Source organism: Eriocheir sinensis, chromosome 26 (assembly GCF_024679095.1).
Source record: "Eriocheir sinensis breed Jianghai 21 chromosome 26, ASM2467909v1, whole genome shotgun sequence".
NCBI lineage: Eukaryota > Metazoa > Arthropoda > Malacostraca > Decapoda > Varunidae > Eriocheir > Eriocheir sinensis.
In genome coordinates, this window is record NC_066534.1 from 16352663 (window position 1) to 16371001 (window position 18339).

Sequence of the window (18339 nt, forward strand, 5' to 3'; positions counted from 1 at the left end):
AGATTATAGGAAACCGCATTATCATCTCAGCTGTTGTAACTATGAATCGGGGGTGTGGACGTGGCATGCAAGACAGGTATCAGGAGTACGCGTGGCGGAATGAGCTGCGTGAGATGAGCAGGTGTGGGGACTGGAGTGACTGGAGGCAGGATATGGCCCGAGGGGAAGACTGGGGGGATGTGTATACATAGAGTTTTGGCATGGGGTGACAGCGACGACTGAGGCAGATTGTAGAGTGGTTTAATGGGCGAAGAGGAACACTAACTAGGACGTGAAAAATATCAATTAAAAATTTATACGCCTGGGGTCGAGTCCCCTCGCCCACCCGACGACTCCCGGGGGCTTCTCCGAGCAAGTCTCCATGCATGCCCCATTCCTATTCTTACCTCATGGCAGGATCTATCGACTTACTGAGGCCACACTCGAGGTACCCTACAGAAACAACCTGGTGAGCGGGGTCTTCTTTACTGTAGCGTGCCACAAATCCGTATTGCCGGAGTTGGGGTTCATGGGCTACGCAGGTAACAATTAATACTGACGGGTAATTCACCGTGATTCGGTCTCGGGAAGAAATCGCAGAATGTCAGTCATTCCTGCGGTATCCCAGGATTCTGCGTGGGCATTCATTCCCAAAGACATCATTACGCCTCTTCAAGTAACACCTTAGTGTCCAGCATGTCTCACAGCCATAGAGTAACACACGGCACAAGCGGCTAGAAAATCCGAATCTTTGTCCTTTTCCACATTCCACACGCAATAGTTATACTCGTACTAGTGAGCGAGTCTATAAAACAGCATGGGGAAAGTCGTTAACACACACACTTCGATTTATTTTCAGTAGTAAATGCTGTAGGTGGGGTCCAAGAATAGGCTCACTGGTGTTTCTTGGGGCACTGGATCAGCAGGAACTCTACGTGTATTCTTCGGGTTAAAAAAAAAAAAAAGTCATCACCCTTAATATATTCGGCGCTATACGACGTGACCCGCAGTGCGGCGCCGTGAACAGAACGCCACAATAATCAATCGCGTTTAATCAAGCCCATTATCTCGACACTGAAGTCATGCATTGTGGGTTTCCAAGAACTAGAGATAACAGAATACTGCTAATCTGACAACTGAGAGAGAGAGAGAGAGAGAGAGAGAGAGAGAGAGAGAGAGAGAGAGAGAGAGAGAGAGAGTGCACTTACATAAGTATTTTTTTCAAATGCAAGTTACAGATAAACTTCATGGGTTCAGCTGGTCTGCTCGTGAAAATATGAAAATTACATCGATCACCGCCTTTGTCGATATTGATTGAAAGACAACGTGGTGGCTGTCTCGGAGGCTCACACTCCCGCATGTGCTGAGATGAGTTTTTTTTTCAATATCGTGTTTTTTCCTTCGTTTTCATTGATGCGACTTTGATTATCCTGACTTTTCATTTGCAGTGAAGGAGGAAGCTCTAAAGCAAAAAATAAGCACCACACAAACATACACACCCATACGCGCGTGATCGCAATCCCGAGTCTAGCACGTGATCAGACGATGTAAACAAACAAACAAAAACGAAAAAGCATATTCATATCTTGAACTACAAGCTAGATTTTCTTGTTTATCAATAAAAAGATTCACACATTAAGCTGAAGGCCATATTTCGCTGGACGCCTTGTAAATACACATACTACTACGACGACGAATGCTAATATATATTTTTTTTTTATAGGAAGCCTACTCCGACTCCTGCTACAAAATACAGCCACTACTACTGACATTATGAATATAATAATAATATCATTATTATTGATATTGTCATCATCACTGAACAAACAAGAGTGGGTAAGGTGACAAATTTTAGACTCAGTAATCGTATTACTGTGTCACCAGTTCCTGTCATGACCTGGCCTTCCCTGCACTACGGGGTCACACCTTGCCGGAGGTCATGACCTGCCAAGCCCAATGTCACGCCAATGCTTGTCGGGCCGTCACAGGACAAGGGCCCATTTTCCTTTATAGAAGGGAATAAATCAGAAAACGACGCCAATGTTCATGTCTCCGTCTCGCGGGGCCGCGCGTCCCCCACCTGCTGAACCACCATGGCACCATCACACGGCGGCCGCTGACCCAGGGCCCGGTGTGGTGTCATCTGCCACCCGGTATCGTGAGACATCCCATCCTTAACTTATCATCGCGGAACCAAAAATTTACTATCAGAGTAACTGTAAGTGAAGCATCCAAGTGTAAAAAAGTACCAAGGAGGACCTAAAAAGCGATGCAAATCTAATTAGATCACAAGAAGAAGAGTGATTGTTGATTTCCTATTTATATACATACATATGCGTCATCATTTGCTTTTATAATAGAATAAATAAACTTGAGTGGGACATATTCCGACAACCAGTCAACAAAACATACGGTACCGTGTCGAAATTCATGTATATATTCAGGATGCGATGTCTCATGATACCCGGATGACTCATGACACCATACGGACTGGTGCGGGACGCGTTCTCGTCCTGTTCAGCCTCGCGGTTGGGGGCATATACGTATCGTCTGATATGAGCGGGGCAGCGGCGGCGGCGCCACGATGCTTCCACAAAATGGCGTCCTGACACACCTGGGAATGCCTTGCCTGAGTTGCCTCTAACAACGGATGGGCTCTGGAGCTGACCAGCGACGGACACCGAGACAATGTGATGGATGCCCTGAGACTGGCACCCACCGAGGGACTTAGTAGAGAACTTGGGATATTGAAGTGTCTTTCGAAAATGGAGGCTTTTGGCACCAATTTTACGCCCTCCGCTCCCCCCCCCCCCAACACCGCCCCCTTCACTGTGTGGCATTATATAAGCTGCTGCTGCAGGATTTGAGCTTCAGAAAATTAACAACCAAGGCACTGTGCTCAGCGGTCAGCAGCTCAGCAACAGGTAAGATCAAGCTCTTTTTTTTTTTTTTTTTTTTTTTTTAAGAGTCGCTGCTGTCTGAAAGTAATACGCAATAATAAATTTATAGCTTCCAGCCACGAAGGTATTTGTTGGGTCTGTCTCTTAACTTTCAAGTAAATTGAGCATCATTCGTTTCAGACTACGTGACACCTGTTCAACATGTCCGGCCAAGGTGAGTAATGGATTGGGTAAGCTTATTCGTCGCTCCAAGGTGCCATAATTCTGAAGCTGTGAAACCCGTAATGTAGAGGCGCGTCAGTTAAGTTAAACGCACGTCCCACAGGCAAAGGAGCATCCCACGGTGACTTGTCAGACGCGGGTTACACCTCTGCAGGGATCACGAAGGGATCTGTCGGTTCCAACATGATGTCGCAGTCAGATGTCTCCGGCCATGGCAAGCCCGTCGTCTCTTCCTTGCAAAGTGCCGGGGCCAGGGGGCAAGACTTCTCAGGTTAGTTTTTTATTTTATCTGGCATATGTAGATACTATATGATCAGTATTTTTCAAGGTTCGGCCTTGGCCAGGTCGTGTATCCTTCCCAGTAACTTGAGAAGGGAAATTATATTTAACCTCCAAGCCAATGCAGGTAGAGTATTTCACTTATTACGTTCGTGAGTGAATTTGGTGCACTCCTTGGCTTCACTCAAGGTTTTCGTAAAATGTTCATTTCGTAATTTTTACATAGGCATTGCACAGTAAATTAAACTATCAAGGTGTTTACGTTTGATGTTCCTCTTCAAGCTTGTTATGCAGTGGAGATGATTAATTTTGTTAAACGTTTAGCGTTTCACGTTTGCAGCAAATATTTTGATTTTGGTAACATTTCATCGAATGGTAGTTAAGTAGCTCTTGGCAAGTCTTGTTGTACTAATTTAATTCATGATCTTGAGTCTCATTGTGAATATTAGATTTTAATGGTTACCGAGGAAGTAATTTATTTTTCACAGCAGTGTATTTCGCATAGTATTTGTAGGAGAGGTTCAGTCATATTGCAAGATTTGTACGACTTGAGGTGAGGCAGCCATAGGTAAAAGTATATACGGCAGCAGAACTAAACGGGGAAGCAGCAAGGGATGACGTATGATCTACACTATGGTACTTAGGAATTGGGAATCACAGTATCTTTCCTGTGCATGAATGATTAACCAAATGCTCAGCTTGTCATTCTCACGTACATATATAATCCCCGCAGGGTCTAACCTGAGCCGCGGGGCGCTGAATGACTCCGGCTTGACGTCGCAAGGGGTGACGCGGGGCAGTGCTGGTGCCCACATGATGAGCAACGTGGACAAGTCCGGTGCAGGCGGCGGCGTGAAGTCCAGTCTTCAGTCCGTAGGCGCCAAGAAGTAGCCAAACGACTGAAGCGGCTCTTGCGTGTCGGGGTGGCTAGTTGTAGGTCTCCTGTAGGATCATTTTAAAAGTAATTGGTTGAATGGCAGACTTTGTGATTTGTTAGTCACAAGTGTAATCATTCCTTGTAAAATTTACATTGTTGAACCTTCAGGAGTAAACCATTTAAATGATTGTAACATTCAATAAGAATAAAGTTGTTCCAGTAGCATATTTCTAGTTTTTTTTTATTTTTATTTTTTATTTTTTTTATAGTAAAGCAGCACACTGCCTAAATAATGTCCGTCACGGCTCGTCCTAAGTCTTTCTAATTTTGAGCCAGACGTCCCCGAGCAGCAGTGAACAAAATGTGCATGGAACTGAACTTGTTAACATATACTCGGTAGTTTCATCAACTTAGAATCACCATCTCTTCCTCGCCCCCTCAACCAGACTGACGCTTCAATGTTTTGCGCCTCTTCTCAAGCTTCAACTCGAATTTTAATGAATTCACCTAGGCCTTCGTCTTCGTTCCGACTTATTGAAAAGTTACGTACTTCTTTTTAAGCTTAGGAACTTTCCTCAAGACTAACCAAGTAAAAACAAGTGCTACATTAATTTAAGGGTCTGAGAAACCCCAAATAGTAATGCAGAGCAGTTTTCTTACCAATCGGAAAACTACTCGTATAAAGGAAACATGCATTTTAAGGAATAAGCGACGGTGAGGTGAGCGCGAGATGATAGGAAAGGAGAAAATTATGAATTGCAATGCATGGGCTGCTTTTCCTCCTATTTCGTTACTTCTTGAGAGTTGTGATGACGTACACTTTTCGTCCCAACCGAAATGTTTCATCTAGCCCCACGACTAATCGGGTGAAGTAATATTCCTCGGGAGTGTGCCCCTCGCCCACCGAGAACGCATGCCTTCGTTATTGAGCTTGAAAATAATGATAATAATCGTGCCCCCTTTGCTACACCACCGTCACCCGGGTGACGTGTCCTCGTCCTGTCTCATTACAGTACCTCCGCGCGACGTCTGGCGGCGCGGCACGATGCTTCAACAATTAAAGAGGCGTCCTACGTAACACACAAGCGAATGCCGAGCCTCAAACAATGCGTTGCCTCCGGTGATTACCGCGATTGGCGCCGAGACAATGGCTGCCCCGGGGCTGACGCCCATGGAGAGGCTTCATTTATTGAATGGTACAGTGCCCAAAAATGGTAGCGTTTGGCACCAATCCTATGTCCCCGTACTTCCCCCGGGGCCCGCCCTGCTCCTCAAGTTGTGGCATATATAAGCTGCAGCAGCCAGCCATACAGCACAGTTCACCATGACAAATCGAGGTGAGTGATAAGTATTGGTAACATTGTGATATTGATATAGGATATGGATAATGTACGCTGGAGGTGGCGTGCTGAAGCTCAGTGAATCATGGATAGCTATAGGCACAGAGCACGCTAGGATAAGTTGTACCTAATGTCCCACAGGCAAAGCAGCATCACCCAAGGGTCTGGAAGAGCAGGGCTTCGGCCAGGAAGGGATCGGCAAGGACACCAATGCGGCGAACATGATGTCCCGCGCCGACACCACCAGCCATGGCAAGAAAGTGGTCTCCGAGTTGCAGAGCGCCGGGGCCAAGGGGGAAGACTTCACTGGTTAGTGGTTATGCGTGTTGGTGGACTCAGGGAAGGGAAAGTTGAGGGCATACGTTACAGCTGCGCGTGGCGGCGGTGCTCATCTCTGCGCCCCATTGGCCCGAGCAAGTTATTGAGCCTTCATTAGTTTTCGGGGCGGCACTTTAGAATTATTCATTTTATTGATTGGTAATGATGTGTGCAATGGTTTGAAATTAATCATTCGAGAAATTTGCGCTAAGCGTCACGCCGTTAACAATACCACTTATGACTTGCCAGTAACTACTGATTTTGAAACTAAACTTTTTTGCTTTGTAGCTCTATGACCAATAAATTAACCGACGCAGGGTCTCGCCTGACTCGCGAGGGGCTGGATGACGCTGGCCTGGGACGCGACGGCGTCGAGAAGGGCGGCTTTGGAGCCCAGATGCAGAGTGACGTGGACAAGGCCGGCGTTGGCGGCAAGGTGAAGGCGGCTCTGCAGCACGTGGGTGCCAAGAAGTAATCAGCCGACAGAGGCGGCACTCTTTGTGAGGGGTGGCAAGCAGTAGCCGCCTGAAGGATGATTAATACGAAAATAGATTTTAAATGTCACCGGTAGCTTGTTTCATCAGCATGCAAGACTCGGCTGTACTCTGTTTAATTTGTATGTATTATGTTATAGCTTAAAACTAAATTTGAATAATTTCACATAACATTTGAGAAAATAACATTTGATTTTACCCAATGTGAAATTAAGTTTTATAGCATTGAATTTAAAGTTGCATTATTTCTAATAAATTTGTAAAATATGCACAATTTGTGTGAGAGGTGACATTAAATCTTTAAACTGAATCCTTTAATAAGATTTTCCTAAAATATCGGACATTGCTATATGGATTGGTAACTAATATATCGGTAATTTACTATGGGAGTGTGACACCAGAAGTTCTTCAAGACTGCGTGGACAATACATACTTAAGGGAAAATGTAGGCTACTATGTGACACTCAAGTGATCTGCCCCCCTCTGTAGGGAATGTTGTCCAACCTGCCATCCTGCTGCTACCAATATACAATGGTAGTCCAGAAAATAGAAAATTCTTGGCTGACATCAAACAGCCAGAGAACATTGTGGAAGGCCTTCAGTGACCTAGGAAAGGCTAAAGACCATGAATACTGTATAGTGGCTCCAAAATTAACATCTGTACACTCCTGTACCAGGAATGACCAAACCCCTCAAATGCAGAACACTTTTGCTGTGTGACCCTCACTTCCCTGCAGTAATGAATAGCTGGCTTAGGTGGTGGTGGGCACACAAAATATACAAAAGAAACATACCTTGGAGATGCCAATACGAGGGATACCTTTAGTGGAGCATCCCCGAGTACACTCCCTTTCATAATGTTAGTCTTACAATCTACAAATTGTCTTGCTGAGTGGGCTGGCTGTGGGTCTACATGATTAAGGCAAAAGGTCTTGCTGAGGGACGGCATACCAGCTGGTCTAACCCCTCGAATGGAGCCTGGAACACCTGCAAGACTATAATCCCCTTTGGTCCAGAACCAGCCATTCCTTGCCCTGCAACAAGTTCTCTCCATCAGACTACATACAGGCAGAGCATTTATGGAGTGAGAAAGATGGGATGCTGTTTGGATTTTGATCAATATTTATTTCCAGTATATTATCATTATGTATTTTACATATCTACAAACTAGATTACAACAAACATCACTCAACAACCATGGACAATACTACACTTATGGTGGTTATAGTGTGGTACCTCCCGCCTCTAGCCCAATACTGTTACCTTGCATCACCCTTAACAGTAGAGTACACCCGTCTCGACACACACTGAAGGAACAACAACTTTTAGAAGACAAGAGGAATGTTAAGTTATAATGGTAATCAGTCACTTCAACCACACAGTGAATCCAGGTATGTGTGTGCGTGCGTGTGTATACCAAGTTCTAGTGTTCTTGGAGCCCTAAGCAAAATGATGTTTAGAGGCACCCATTTCCATTGTATCCTCTGTCTGTATTTATATGGAGTAGTTAGACTAGCCTTGTGTGTGTGTGTGTGTGTGTGTGTGTGTGTTATAAAGGTACATGTCCCAGCCATCACCACTGACACCATACAAACACTCATCAACCAATCACACATAATCTAGCTTTGGAATGTTAAAAGGCATTGTTTACAATATTTTCCATCAACAGTTTAACAACAATTTGGTAGACTTTCAATAGACAAAACAGATCACTAGTAAAGCATGACTAGCAATATAACATTCAGTAAATAAATGCTCTCTTGCTCAATACATGGCATCATTCATGTGTCATTACTTTGGGGCAGTGACCACAAGCTGTGCAGGCTACCTTTACATACTTAGGTTAGTGTAAAAATGGGGGGTTCTTGTGACCTCAAGCAATGCTTGTGTACCTTCGACAGTTTACCAATCTTATATTAATTTACCTCATGAAATGGTTTTCTTGAGAGCATGGCAACCTTGTACGTAATTTGAATAAGTTTTCATAAAAAAAAAAAAATAAATAAATAAATAAAACTGACTCACATAACATCTCTTAATATTAAGTATTTTAAACATGTATATTTTACAACCAATTCCCTCCTTTCAAGTGCAAACTCATTTCTTGTGAACAGAGAAAGTATGCCTGCTTATTTTCTGCTCTTTGTACTCCAGTGTTTGTTTTCCACGGTGTGATTCACAGAGATGTGACAAACACTGCCACCCACAATAAATAAAACTTTAATGTAATGTCAGTCATGGATGGCTCTTGTCAGTCTTCCTGCTGGTTGGGGACCAACTGTTGCCCCTGAGCAGCAGCCAAGGTAAATGATGTCCATGGGAAGTTGTGAGTGGGAATATTGCACATAAATGATAGAAAACTAAATGAGAATAACGTGATTCCCTGAATTTATCAGACATTGTAAGAGGTTTCACTAGCATAAAGTTAGGATGATATGATAAAATGTATTTTCAAAAATTTTTCAAAACCCACCATATAGCTATTGGACAATTAGTTGAACTAATAATGATTATTAGGCTGCTTCATTTGGATCTGTTACATACTGGTCCACCAAGTGGAGTGTATGGATCAGCCTGGAGGTGTTTTCCGGAGAGAAGCTCAAACTCATATGCAAACACCACCATGAGATGCTGTCACTCATCTGACACCAGCATTTAAAATTGTCCAGAGTCAGTTCTGCTGCCTCATGTGTTTCCCACAATGATGTTTGATAATTAGACAGGAGAGGACTGGAAGCGTGAGGACTACAACTTATTAATTCATAACAATAATTATTATATAATGGGCAGCTTTTTACTGTCCTTTTAAGTGTAAATCACAGACCTCATGTTGTTTCTAAAGTGAAGGGCCATGAAGATGTGAGCAAATAACTTTCATAAAACATATGCATGTAAATCTCTAATATAAAAACATTCAATATGAACACTACTTACATTTTAAAATGCTTCACACACTTCTATAACAACACAAACAAATGTTGACATCCCTGTAACATGAACATACATGGTATGTTTTACAAATAAATACATAGGTGTTTAACTCAATTTACAAAACATCCCTTAGGTTATCATGGGCTTTCCAGTTTACAGTGCTACTAAGAAATATTGGGCACAACATATTATGACAAACAAATTATGCCAAATCAGTCATTATAATTATGGCAGCCGTATCAGATGGAACTGCTTAACACCACCTCTCCATGACTTCCTTATTTTTTTCCATATATGAAAATTCACAATTTCTGTCCCTTAAACCAGGTAAGTATTTACAAGCGTTAACTTTCCATTTTTGGAAACTAAATATTATTGAGTGCAGCTTGAGGCTGTATCTTTGTGTGAGGCATCCATCACTTCGGACATTAAACAAAAAACATAGCATATGCAAATGACTGTGACCATCTCCCTAAATCTCTGCCATGCAGTGAAACACAGTGGACTCTACAGCTAGTCATCACTGCCAAGGAGCCTTGCAGCTCAGTACAACTTACTCACCTACTATGTAGTGATATGCAACTCTAATTTGTGTCCCTAATATCTGTGGATGAGTTTTCTGTCAACTGACAATAATGAGTCAATTGTAATATCAGTGACTAGAAAGAACTTAGCCCTCAAGCAAACAGAATGAGGGCTTTGTCAGTCTCTGCACATGCAGCTGAGTGTAGCAAGTGTTATATGCACCTTCATTTTTTCTTCTTATGCCATTTTCTCAGCACCTCCTAAGGGAGTCACCATGGGAAAATGGTCTCCACATATTTACGTTTAAGCTCCTTAACTGAATACTCCAGTCCAGCCCTTACAATACCATATCTCTCTCTCTCTCTCTCTCTCTCTCTCTCTCTCTCTCTCTCTACTTCACTGTCCAGTTGTTTGTAACAAGTTCACACCTCACAACACACCTTTGTCATCAGTTTCCAAGTAAATTAGTTTATCAACATAACACCTACAAGTACACTCCATTACTTTGGGTGCAGTCAGCTTGGTATCAGCTTTAGGAAACCTGTTCTTATTCTTTTTCTATCACACTAAAAAATCTGAGAAAAGCGAGATCATACAATATGTAGCAAACATGAAGCCCAGACAGTGGATTTTGGTTCTGCATAAACACACAAGTGTTTGGACATATATGAGTACATACTGAGTTGTGACATGTAATATTAAGCAGTTATAGACTAAGTGACTTGAAGCATCCCTTGGAAGCACTTTCGGGGGGGATTAGAGAAAACATTTCACTGCCTAACTAGATGACCCTTCACAACACAGCAAGTTAAATGAGGATTACCAGACACACATCCAGACACACACATACAAATGCATTCATCAAACCATCAGAGGCAACTTCAGGTCCTTAGGAAGGGAGTTGTCAGGACAGAAACCCTCCAAAACAAAGTACAGGAATTTTTGAGGCCCTCTAGCAAATATTCACTATGGTCAACAAGATTACCCTTTGCTCAATGCAGCGATGGTAAGCTTACACAACACCGCCTGGCTGAAAACCACACACCCAAACAAATCAGCTTGCATTCATTCACACACACACACACACACACACAAATATGCAGAGAGGGGCAAACAACTTGTTTCTTTGGTGCTGGCCCATGACTAGGCAGTGAAGGGTTTGGTGGGCAGACTTACTTTCTAGGAGGGACAGGGGGAAGGTTTCTTGCTGGAACAGGAGGAAGAGTTCTGGTGGGGATAGGGGGAGGGGCAGCACTGGTCCTGCCTGGTACAGGAGGCAGGCTGCGAGAGGGGACTGAGGGAGGGCCATTGGATTGGAGAGTAGGAGGAAGGCCAGGGGGAGGGCCAGGGGGAGGGCCGGGGGGAGGTTCAGAAGGTGGGTAATCCGTGGAAATATCTTGGTTTTCTGAGCCGGTGGGGACAGGTTGAGGTTCACTTTGTCTGGTGGGGAGGGAGGGAGCCTTGGGTGGTGAGGATGTGATGGGCTGAGGGGGTGAGGCAGGCTGGGGGGGTGAGGCAGGCTGGGGAGCAGAGGACCCCTGGGGAGGAAAGTTGTCTGGCATGGGAGGAGGAGCACCAAAGGGGGATACAGAGGGTTTCTCATTCATCTGAGGTGGAACATCAGGGGGACTTGCCAGGGGGCCCCCAAATATGGTACTGGTGACTGGGGTCTCTGAGGGAGGTGAGGGGCCTGGGGGACTTTCCTTAGGCTGGGATGGGGCTGCAGGTTGGGAAGGGGCAGGTGGCTGTGATGGGACTGAGGGCTGGGAAGGGGCAGGGGGCTGTGATGGGACTGAGGGCTGGGAAGGGGCAGGGGGCTGTGATGGGACTGAGGGCTGGGAAGGGGCAGGGGGCTGTGATGGGACTGAGGGCTGGGAAGGGGCAGGGGACTGTGATGGGACTGAGGGCTGGGAAGGGGCAGGGGGCTGTGATGGGGCTGAAACCTGGGGTGGGGGAGCAGGCCGAGAGGGTCGTACAGGCTTCTCTGGGGGTCCTGCAGGATCTCCGGGTGGCCTCTGGGGAGGGTCTTGGGACTGGGCTGGCCGAGAGGGCTTGGTGATGACCAGTACCTGGGTGGAGATGGCCCGGGATCAGTATTAGAAGTGTATGGAAAAAATGTACCTTTCTTGGGCAACTAAACAAAAGGTAAACCCCAACTGTGTGCTGAACAAACAACCAAATATTATTATTATTATTATTAAGCAAGCCACCCTCATATGACCCTCCGTGTATACCTTTCCTGACTATAACAAAAATGACAAAAAACATCCACATCTTGCCTTTGGTCCTTGAGGCTGTGGGCGGGCTGGTGCAGGGGAGCTGGGTGCCGAGCCTGGAGGAGTGGGCCTGGGTGGTGGGGGGCGAGAGGGGGTAGGCCGGGAGGGTGGTACTCGCGGGGTTTGCTGCTGCTGGTCCCCCATCTCTTCATCCTCCTCCATGTCCTGCTCCTCCCCATCTGCCTGGCTCTGGTACAGCTCCTCCAAGGCACCTGATGCATAATATAAGTTAAACAACACACAGAGAGACAGGAAGGAGACAACAAAAGGCCAGGAAGTTTATTTGTACATGGCAGATCCTGATTATAAATTGTCTCCCCTCTCCTTCCATAAACCTATCCACCCTTCACTCCTTCTAAACTTTCAAGTGTATTTGCATCAACTAAATATATACGTATCCGTTTAATTAGTTCCGATTCTCCAGCTATTTTTTTTCTAATATGAATTTATTTACCTTGCACCCATTGCTGTAGGTCCTTTTTATACTTTTATTCAGAACAAGGAGGTGTGTGTGTGTGTGTGTGTGTGTGTGTGTGTGTGTGTGTGTGTGTGTGTGTGTGTGTGTGTGCCTCACCTTCCATGCTCCTGAGGCACACTGTGGGGTCTTGGTCTTCCAGCTGCATGAGAGTCATGTCCTCCTCCACCAGGGGCGCCGTGGTGTCGCCGCAAAGGGACAACTCCTGCTCCAGCCGCTCCCGCCACGCCTCAGTCTTCAGCCGGATCTCCAGCTCCTGCCCACCCACCTGGCCCACACCACCATTGTTAGGGAGAGTCACATACACCAATAGGCGCACCCAACATCACCAAATGTGGGGTACAAACTTGGCGGAGGGAATGTTTTCGTGCCGCAGTAGTGGGCTAAAGAGTAGCCTATCCGGATATTTTGTTTTTATTTATTAATGATCCACGAGACATCCTAGAGTTAAATTATCTTTGTATTCATTCATACACACACTGGTAATATTTCTGTGGTGTCTGATTCACTTATTAGAGTGAAATTCCATTGTGATAAACAGTCACAAATTTATGTCACTAGTAAAATTGAAACTAGTAATGTAAGTTTTGCCACCATGAAATATACACAAATAGATAAATATGAAAGCTCACAAAGTCACAATAAGTGACATCACCTGTTTTGTGCAGTAAAAATATGCTTATTTATGGTATCTGATACCCGCATTTTGTTCTGATGGCCAAAACTTCAGTGAAAGATATTATACAGTTAATCCTTCTCTTTTATTCAATTTCCTTGCACAATTTTCTACTTTATCATTACCTTTTGTTCCCCATGAAGCTCCACTCTGTCTTACCTTCAAGGGACTGCAGGAGATAGCCTTGAGTGCTGTCTGTGAGTCGCTGAAGGTGAACCACACTCTATTGTCAACGAACCGCACCAGCACCACAGAGCCCACAGCACCCATGGCCTCCTGCACTGCACTCAGCGTCTCATCATCAAACACTGAGTCCGCATCAACGCCCTCGGGCAAGTTGCGTACCTGCAGTAACCACAGTCCCAGATGTTACCTTCAGAAACTGGAGTATACTGAGCTTTGATGCCAAGAATGTACTGTACTCAAGGAACAGGACTAAACTAAGATCTGTTGCCAAACATGCTAGTAAAACATAGATTTTGATAATTATCGTTATAGCCATAATCAGTGAATCATTTTCCCACACAGCAGTCCCCAACCTTATCCTCTTGTATCCTGGGAGCTATATCTCTTCTAGGCACCTCTTACAGCATGCCGTGGGGTAAAGAGACTTACTTGCTAATCCTCCAAGTTTCAGGAACATCCCCCTAACATTATCTAGGATTAATATGCCAATTCTTTTTATGACAAATAAATACAAACTTAAACTTGTATTTTGAATATGAAATAAATATACAGTAGCCACTTATTTATCCATGCTAACAGGGTGGGTCAAAACAATGATCAACTAGAATTCATCTCTAAATGAATAAGAAAATGCATGCTGCCTGAGGTCTCACAGCCTAGGTTAATGCTACTTAAACTTTGTCTTCATCACTACTTTACTTTGCTTGTTACAAAATCAGAAATCAAAGGCACTAGAAAATCCCTAGAGCAAGGGCTATGTGGGAGCACTGTCTGGGGTGTGCTGCGTGAACCCACAACACAAGCAGAGGTTGGAAGGGTCAACAGTCTGTGGTGCCTCATGCTGTCGCCTTCCCTGCTCGACTACCCTCAAAAATGATATGGACTGAACTATAAAAACATGCATGCCTTCTCACTGTGATAATTTACATTCATACAAATTCTGTCCTGCTAACACTATGCCAACAATCTCCTGTACACTGGCCACAGGCTCAGAAATAGTTATTCTTGGTTGCAGTGACTACAACTTTGCACTGAGGGTTGAACAACATTAATATTTGTATGTACACACACACAGACTAACTAAAATATCTGTCCTTGCCTTTTACAGGGGTCAATCATCACTAAGATAACCTACAGTGCCTATGGGTCTGCTTTTAGTGAGAGAAAATACATTCACCTTGGTCAGCTTTCACAAACAATAATAGACATACACACATCGTCATCCAAACATGATGCACAGTATGAATAAACACACACTAGATGTCACTCTCTTCAATGTTCTCTCACTTGCACACATGAACATGGTACACACATACTGGACAACATTCACTTTCCTTGTATCGTCACAATGGATGTACTTTCTTATTATGTCCTTCCATGCTCACAGCTAAAGGGTCTATCTATATTGGAGAGCATTCCCTTGCCTCGCCACTCCACTCACACATGATGGTTTGATATCTACACACTTTGGCTCACGGCAACACCAACTAACACAAGATGCAATGCAATGTAATATGATAAAAAGGCTAAAGACGCTGTTACCTCCTCTTCTGGCGGCTGTAGTGAAAAGTAAGGTTTAATTTTCTTTCTCCCAAATCAAGTCAATATATATCTATCAAATTTGACAAAACATTTATCCAAACTCACAAGCAATGTATATTCAGTGTGATTTAGTGAAATGGCACCTGAGAAAATACAAAAACACTGGCACCTTCTCCACTATCTACCTGCCACACAGTAAGTATACCAAATTATAAAATATGAATGACAAAAGGAGATGAAATAAAGATGTAAAGAGGTTCAGCTTTCCAAACATAGCAAGTAATAAATAGAATACCATAAAAAATCATGTGTTAAAAATATAGACAAGTTTGAGAAATTATGAAGCTAAAAATGGCTTAAAGTACTGGATATTATGAACTTGACTTAATACTGTGAAAAAATGTCAGAAAAGAGTAATTGAACTTCTTATTACCAAAAAGAGGCAGAAGAAGGGCTTGACCAAATATGTGAGAGCCCTAAAACACTGCTCCTACACAGAAAACAAGAGGCAAAAATAAAGAACGATGCGATTAAGTTCGGAATTTGTCTTAATATTACCTTTGAGAAATCACAGGAAAGGGGAAAAATAGTGGAACGAAGACTGAAAGGACACACACACACACACACACACACACATCCTTACACTCACACTAACAAAACCTAACACAAACCTCACACACACACACAAACCCCAATGCAAACCCACATTCACCACCTCTATCAAACCCACTTGCACCCTTACACCGTTACACTCACACTAACAAAACCCAACACAAACCTCACACACACACACACACACACAAACCCCAATGCAAACCCACATTCACCACCTCTATCAAACCCACCTGCACCACCACCGTACAGTCGGAGGGTCCCAAAGAGGCCACCACACTCTCGTAGTCCTGTGTCTGCTTGGCGTAGTCCACCTGGCAGCCCTCCACCTCAATCACTGCCAACACCGGCCGATGGTCACTCTGCTTCAGCTCTGCTCGTCCGTAGTGGGTGATGCGTCCTGCAGGGGAAGGAAAAGGAGGAGGAGGAGGAGGTAAGGCATGGGTGTAGGGTATCTTCGTCAGTTTCTACACCCTTTCCCAATCAGTATTTATATTGGGAAAGAAACTAGTATCTTGGAAAATTGGATAATGTAAAAATGAAAGGTTATGAATGTAAAGTTAGATACAGAAGAAAAAAGTTTATCGTACCAAACAGAAAATTCAATAGTACAATTTTAAGCACTTGCAACATTACAATCCCCTAGAAATGGAAAACTGAAAACTGTAAAAATGAAAGGTTATAAAAGTAAAGTTTGAAATAGTAGAAATCTATCGTCCAAATCCCGGCAATAAGAAAATTCAAGATAGTACAAATTTATGCAAGCTGAAAATTACAATCCCAAGAAATGGAAAACTGCGAACTGTAAAATTGAAAGGTTATAAAAGTAAAGTTTGATAGGTACAGCAGAAGGAAGTATATCCCCCAAATCCCACTGAACAGAAACTTCATTACCAAATTATGCATTCAAATAATTAATCCCCCTCCTCAAAAAGTAAGGTTTGATACAGTAGAAGGAAGTCAGTTGCTCAAATCCCACCATGCAGAAAATTCAATAGTACCATTTTAAGCACTTACAACATTACAATCCCATAGAAATAAAAAAAACGAAAAACTATAAATGAAAGGTTATGAAAGTAAGGTTTGATACAGTAGAAAGAAGTCTATCATTCAAATCCCAGCAAGCAGAAAATTCAGGATGGTACAAATATAAGCACTGAGGAAATCAAAATCATAAGAGTAAAAGAAAGATCTGAGGCCGACAAGTAAAGGTCAAATAAGGTTACCTGGGGTCCACTTGGCATTGTCCCGGTCCTTAGGGTACTGCCGGCGCCAGAACAAGACACGGTCGGTCCAGGCGGGGATGCGCTGCTTGTCTCCCGTGTCGTAGTCGTCGGAGAACAGGTCGTACTTGTAGGTGGGGGCGAAGTTGATCTCCCCCTCGATGAAGCCCTTGAAACACTTCCCGTCTGCATAGCTTATCTGTAGGTTAAAGGAAAGGTAGTGTTGAGTCAGTTTTGAGAGTAAGAACTGGCTGAAGAATTTGACTCTCTCTTGTTTTTTCTGATGTTAAGAATAGTGGCAGTCTGGTAATCTTCAAGAAAGCGCTGGACTCACTTATTCACTAAATCCCATGACTTTACAAACATGAGGATTGAGGACAACTTTCGGTGCTAATATTACTGTTATAATGTTGGTGGCCCTGTGGAGCGCTGCTACGGCAGCGGACTGGGGCCTGAAACCTCATCAACGGTAAATGGCAAGTGAAAAAAATGCAGAAATTAACATTAAATATCCAACATCTGGGCTCTATATTCATCTTGTATATAATCTTTTCCATTTATTTGCTCTTATTTTCACTTTACTTACTTGGGAAACACAGCATCTTTTCCCTCAGTTTACTTTCATTTTTTTACCAAACTTTCTCCTTGCTTTTCAATAATGTCCATAATGTTTCCTATCACAAGCATTTCTTAGCTGTTGCAATATGAGAAAAAAGTATATGTTCAGTAATGGAAGAAAAAGTATCATTTGACAGGTTGCACTGGTCTTGAAATTCGAGTCTCTTGCTCTTTTTAACCTGGTAGCAGCGATGGGCCAAATTTGTGGCTTCCCGTGTAGCAGCGACGGGCCAAATTTGTGGCTTCCTGTGTAGCAGCGACGGGCCAAATTTGTGTCATGAGAAACATGATCTCCGCTGCTACCAGGTTAAGCTTTGTTTTTACTTTTCTCTTCTTTTATATAAAGTGAGTTTCTCTCTCTCTTTATTTATTGTTACATTACACAGATCAAGTACATGAGTAACAGCAATCAAAGTGAACATTGGTTTCAATACTTTTGTTCTCATACTTGTTACAGTCCTGGGAGAATACTTGAGTAAAGAGCCTAAAGTGATGCAGGGGAGAGTATCAAAACAACTCTTCTTCTAAAATTGACCTCTCTTCTGGCCACTCATTCTGTTTAAACCCCAAAATAGATGATACATAATCTGATCACAAATGCTTGGATATATTGATTTTTCATTTTTTTCTCGCTGGGGGGACATTAAGAAACATGATCAAAAAAAGTTGGGAGCACTGCAAACCTGCCCATGGAGTCACCTTGAGCTGGTCGTACTGCAGCAGCTGACTCCACTCCCGCCGCTGCACGTAGTCAATCACTTCATCGCGGGTCAAGTTGATTCTGTAGTTGAAGTCGCCACACCAGAACACATAGTCGTGAGCCCACAGCGGGATGCCCTGGAGGGAAGCAGTGTATCATCATCATC

At 43.6% G+C, this 18339-nt stretch overlaps 3 protein-coding genes across 6 annotated transcripts in view; 2 read left to right on the forward strand and 1 right to left on the reverse strand.

Moving 5' to 3' along the window:
- The first annotated feature begins 2774 nt into the window (after positions 1 to 2774).
- On the forward strand, positions 2775 to 4482 carry LOC127003836 (uncharacterized). The gene is made up of 4 exons (XM_050870910.1): positions 2775 to 2903; positions 3060 to 3093; positions 3205 to 3372; positions 4114 to 4482. Exons 2-4 carry the CDS (start codon positions 3081 to 3083, stop codon positions 4269 to 4271), a joined length of 339 nt encoding a protein of 112 aa, XP_050726867.1. The 5' UTR covers positions 2775 to 2903; positions 3060 to 3080; the 3' UTR covers positions 4272 to 4482.
- Positions 4483 to 5429: 947 nt separating this feature from the next.
- On the forward strand, positions 5430 to 6719 carry LOC127003837 (uncharacterized). The gene is made up of 3 exons (XM_050870911.1): positions 5430 to 5594; positions 5739 to 5906; positions 6233 to 6719. Exons 1-3 carry the CDS (start codon positions 5582 to 5584, stop codon positions 6388 to 6390), a joined length of 339 nt encoding a protein of 112 aa, XP_050726868.1. The 5' UTR covers positions 5430 to 5581; the 3' UTR covers positions 6391 to 6719.
- Positions 6720 to 6732: 13 nt separating this feature from the next.
- The window catches only part of LOC127003832 (synaptojanin-1-like), a 30701-nt gene continuing 19094 nt past the window's right edge, over positions 6733 to 18339 (reverse strand). For 3 of the 4 annotated variants that reach the window (XM_050870906.1, XM_050870905.1, XM_050870903.1), the window contains 8 exons: positions 18173 to 18310; positions 16859 to 17054; positions 15866 to 16032; positions 15021 to 15035; positions 13452 to 13637; positions 12716 to 12884; positions 12145 to 12353; positions 6733 to 11934 (listed from right to left, as the gene is read on the reverse strand). In XM_050870906.1, the coding sequence (XP_050726863.1) occupies positions 11038 to 11934; positions 12145 to 12353; positions 12716 to 12884; positions 13452 to 13637; positions 15021 to 15035; positions 15866 to 16032; positions 16859 to 17054; positions 18173 to 18310 (1977 nt within the window). In that variant the 3' untranslated portion in view covers positions 6733 to 11037. The remainder of the gene's footprint in view (positions 11935 to 12144; positions 12354 to 12715; positions 12885 to 13451; positions 13638 to 15020; positions 15036 to 15865; positions 16033 to 16858; positions 17055 to 18172; positions 18311 to 18339) is intronic. The other variant, XM_050870904.1, reaches the window with a different exon arrangement.

Bases quoted from the DNA above. Each gene is read 5' to 3' on its own strand.
- LOC127003836 (XM_050870910.1), top strand. The intron at 3,373-4,113 runs GTTAGTTTTTTA...TAATCCCCGCAG, and splicing joins CAGGGGGCAAGACTTCTCAG to GGTCTAACCTGAGCCGCGGG.
- LOC127003837 (XM_050870911.1), top strand. The intron at 5,907-6,232 runs GTTAGTGGTTAT...TAACCGACGCAG, and splicing joins CAAGGGGGAAGACTTCACTG to GGTCTCGCCTGACTCGCGAG.